Source organism: Octopus bimaculoides, chromosome 20, assembly GCF_001194135.2.
Source record: "Octopus bimaculoides isolate UCB-OBI-ISO-001 chromosome 20, ASM119413v2, whole genome shotgun sequence".
Classification (NCBI taxonomy): domain Eukaryota; kingdom Metazoa; phylum Mollusca; class Cephalopoda; order Octopoda; family Octopodidae; genus Octopus; species Octopus bimaculoides.
Genome location: NC_069000.1, coordinates 34,141,930 through 34,146,538, shown reverse-complemented (window position 1 = coordinate 34,146,538; position 4,609 = coordinate 34,141,930). Strand labels below are relative to the sequence as shown.

Sequence of the window (4,609 nt, the reverse complement as noted above, 5' to 3'; positions counted from 1 at the left end):
TTCCACAATGTAACCTCGTGGATATCATTAGCGATTTTTTTTTTTCTTCCTCCGTCTTCCCTTCTTTGGACTGTCCTATGTTTCCGATAAAGAGCTCCGCTCGAAATGTCAAATTCTCTTTCTTTCCTTTCCTGAGTGTCCAGTAACACAATCTGTATCACGTCCTCACGTTGTTGTTTTTTTGTTATATATATAGCGAACGTTAAACGATGATGATGATATATATACGTGTGTGTGTGTATATATATATATATATATATATCATTTAACATACACAGAACTTGAAAAAGAACTATTAATAGTTTCATGCTGTAGAGATACAATAGTTTGGCAGACTTATATAATGTGTCATGTATCTTCAAGCAATTTTTCAGGCTCAATTCATACCATTATATAAATCTGCCAAATTATTGTATCTCTACATTATGAAACTATTAGCAGCTCTTTTTAAAATTCTTTGAATATTAAATGATATTTCTCTCTCACTGGATGGATTACATTTTTGTTGATCCTACCTATAACAGAATAGTAAGATATACATAAATATTTATGAGCAGAATTTAGGTTATTTGAAATATGTTTGTCCCATATCTCAGATGCTAAAGGCAAATACACTGCAGTTACAGCAGAGGAAAAAAATCTCTCTTATGGTAAAAAGTATATGTTGGATGTGGTACAAGGAATGCCACGGTCAAGGTGCAGTTCACTAACAAGAACACAGCGAAGGAGTTATCTACAAAGACTTTAAAAAACAAGGAGATAATCTTACTACCCACGTATTTGGGTAGAAGAACAGCAAAAGTTACAGTAGAGGAGATACCAGTGGGGTACGAGGTAATCTGGATAGCAGCAGCCATTACCTATGATATGGAGGAGAAAATGGAGATATTACAGAAGAAGAAAGAGGTCGAAAATTGGAAAGGACAGACCTTTGAGATCATGGTTCAAGTCTCCCCGGAAGTATTGGAAAGGCTGCTCGATGGGGTATTTATAGGGGAGGGGGCTGAGTGTGAGAATTGCAGTTGAGGGGCATAAGCCACTCTACTTTAAGTGTGGCGAAAAGGGCCACGTCTGCTCTGAATGCAAAGTGAAAGAAAAAAAGAGTGAAGCCCCTCCTCAAAAAAAACAAAGAGAATCGCAAGAAAAGGAAGAAAAAGAGAAACAAACGGCAAGGATAGAAAAAGCAGTAGAAGAAACGAAAAGACAGGAAGAGAAACAAAAAGACTCAAGGAAAGACAAAAAGACACAAGGAAGAGTACAAGAAAGAACAGAAGACACAACTCCAGTAACAGAAGAAGAAAAGGACTTTACTGTGGTTACATTCCACAAGATGGAAGGATGAGGCAAGGAAGTTGGGTATGAATAACCCTGCTTAATCTCATCCATGATAGAAAAGTATGGTGTAGCCATTGGACTTCATGGCCAAGGGTAAACTTGTAAAATTTGTAAATTGTAAATATAACATTTCATCATCATATTTTTAAAACCACTGTAAAAAGAACTTATAAACGCACTATTTGTTTGTAACATCCTGTGCCGTCCCATCTGTGTATGATATATAATTGTCATAATAAAGAGTCATCTCTTAGCTACATCTTGTTTGGTTGCTGCTGCTGCTTGTTTGTGAGTTCTATTTGTTAGTCTGTTTCTTTGTTATTGTATTGTTTGTTGGACCTGTTGAAATTTGAACTGCTGTTAACCTGTGAACTGTCATTTTTGCCCTGCGGGGCAGAAAAATTGTGAAATGTTTTATTGTTGGAAACAACTTCTATTGGACTTTTTGTGATTTGAACTCTTACCCTTTGCAGGGCAAAAAAGAAAAATCTTTTTTTGGCAAAAATTATTTTTTGACAAAAATATTTTTATCATTTGTATATTCCTTTTTAAGGAATTTATTTTTCTATAAAGTTGCATTATGGAATTCAACGTAATCTCTAAGGAGGATTTCCCAGAAATGGAAGGAGTAACAAACGGAGAATCTGATAATGTAAAACAAGTGTTTGGGGAAAAACTCAGTTTTCCGGCAGCCGTAGGCAGTAATATGGTAATGCTAGAGGTGATGACGGCTGAATTGTTTAAGTACAGAAATCTCATAAAAAAGAACGGAAATGATATGAAATTACTCCTCCTACCCAGGAAATTGTACAAAATATAGCTGCGAGAACAGTGGTTTATAAAACGTACAACCTAAAATAAAAAAGAATTGTAACTTGTAAAAGTGAAATAACTGAAAGGTGTCTGGCACCTATATGGAAGAAAATTGTGTACGTTGGATGTGGTAGAAGGAATACCATGGTAGAAGCACAGTTAGCTAATGAGAACATGGCTAAGGAGTTATCAACAAGAACTTTGGGTACATTTAGCCTTGTTCACACTGTGGTGTGCATCCTGGTACCTCTTCAGTTTAAGGACAATTCTTCCCAGCTGCCTCAGGGTATATCACTTTTTGCTACTGACTAAAGGATAAGAGGAAAAATCTCTTCTGATTGAAAAGAAAAAAAGTGGGGGTTCATTCCTACTTTATAGTTGAATGATTAGTAGAAGGAAGGGCATTCAAGCCATGAGCTGTGAAATACAGAACTGAAATTTAATCCACACAAGTATGGAAAACTGGATGTAAAATGGAACATAAAAACCAACTTACTTCAATGGCCGGACTGTCAGAATGTCATCGTTTCTGTCATCAGAAAACCCCTGGAAAAAGAATGAGGGAGCAACATTTACAATATTTTCTCTTTTTAATTCAATACTTATGAAAAAAATTAAAAAGTACTAACAGATTCACAGAGGAACAGGAAACAAGGGCCGGTGATATTCATATCTTTGTTTTTGAATGGAATTAGCAGTAAAGTGCATCACAACAGTTATTGAAGTTAAGTGTTCACTTGATTAACTGAAAGCTATATACGACTACTACCACTACCATCGCCATCACTAAAAACAACAATAACAATAATGGTTTCAAATTTCAGCACAAGGCCAGTAGGTTTGGGGGAGGAGCTAAGTCAATTAAATCAACTCCAGTGTTCAACTGGTATTTATTTTATCAACCCCAAAAGGATGAAAGGCAAAGTCGACCCTGGTGGAATGATAATAATACCAACATCCGCTGTCTATGCTGGCATGGGTTGGATGGTATAACCAGAGCTGGCAAGCCGGGGAGCTGCACCAGACTCCAGTTCAATTTGACATGGTTTCTACAGCTGGATGCTTTTCTTAATGCCAACCACTTTACAAAATGTGCCAGGTGCTTTTATGTTGCACTGCATAAGCACTTTTACATGATGCTGCAAGAGTGCTTTTATGTGGTGCCACATGGGTACTTTTATGTGACACTGCACGGGTGCTTTTACATGGAACCGCCACAAGTGCTTTTTACGTGGCACCAGTCCAGGACATTTACAGGTCAATCCTCACCACCAGGGGTACTGGTCTTAACACTTTTGCTGCTGAGTTCAGGTCTTCTTGAGTACAGCAAGATGCTAAGCATCTTGGTTTTCTTTGTCATCTCGCCTGAAAGGTTCAGCATCCTGAGTGAAGAATGACCTCACTTTTAATACTATTAATTAAAAGATATTCTTCATGTATTGAGATATGAGAGATGTTAGAATAATACATCAAATATTGTTGCATATATATATATATATATATATATATATATATATACCCTTATGTTAATACTGTCTCTGTGGAAACAAGGATAAAGAAAGAAAAACATGGCTGCTGTTAATTTGTAAGATCAGACAATACAAATTAAACAGTTATAATATTTCTGTCTCAAGAGACAACATTGTTTTGTGCCATTGTTCTGTCAGGATTTGAGCTGTAGCCCAACATGAGACAACCACCTCACAGGTTGCTGTCCCCACTTTTCACAGTGGCACTGAAGTAACCTCTACATGATGTACGGAGATCCTGAGTTTACCCAGGTGCTAGAACCCACCTCCTCTTGGCCTCATTGATGTGGTTCAAAAGAGGACAGAACTCTAGTTTGGCTGCAGGAGTTGCAGAGAAATTGCTGAGCCATTCTAGAAGTTTCACTTCAGATTTATTGTAAGATATACTGCCTATCCTTTAGTGAGACTATTTACCAATATCCAGGGATCTCTAACTTAGGACAAAGGCCCAAACTAGCTACAGCCAGCTGAAGTCAGTTGAACTTGCAATGTGGCTCATTGTCAGTCACTCTGAAGTTATGATTAAGGTCACTATCCAATCCTTAAATGGATTAAGCATATTCTAATGTTTAGTATTGACTATACAGAAGTGCTGATTACTTAAAATGGATGGAATTTGTGGAAGTGGGAGACCCAGGAATACATGGGACGAAGTATTGAAAGCTGATCTCAAGACACTGAGCCCTACAAAGGAGATGACTAAGGACTTCAGCTGACTGTAGCTAGTATGGGCCTTTGTCCTAAGTTAGCGATCCCTGGATATCGGTAAATAGTCTCACTGTTTTGTGAGATAAAGGCTAGGAAGTATATCTTACAATAAATCTGAAGTGAATTTAAGGCTGTACTCAAGAAGACCCATCCACTGCAGAAAAATTGGTACCAGTGCTGGTGCCACATAAAAAGCACTGGTGCTGGTGCCACATAAAAAGCAC

General features: G+C 37.4%; 1 protein-coding gene across 1 annotated transcript in view; it reads right to left on the bottom strand.

The window, feature by feature from the left end:
• The window catches only part of LOC106871297 (cytoplasmic tRNA 2-thiolation protein 2-A), a 33,020-nt gene that overhangs the window by 12,452 nt on the left and 15,959 nt on the right, over positions 1–4,609 (bottom strand). Inside the window, exon 8 of the mRNA XM_014917681.2 lies at positions 2,645–2,694. Within this exon, the coding sequence (XP_014773167.1) occupies positions 2,645–2,694 (50 nt within the window). The remainder of the gene's footprint in view (positions 1–2,644; positions 2,695–4,609) is intronic.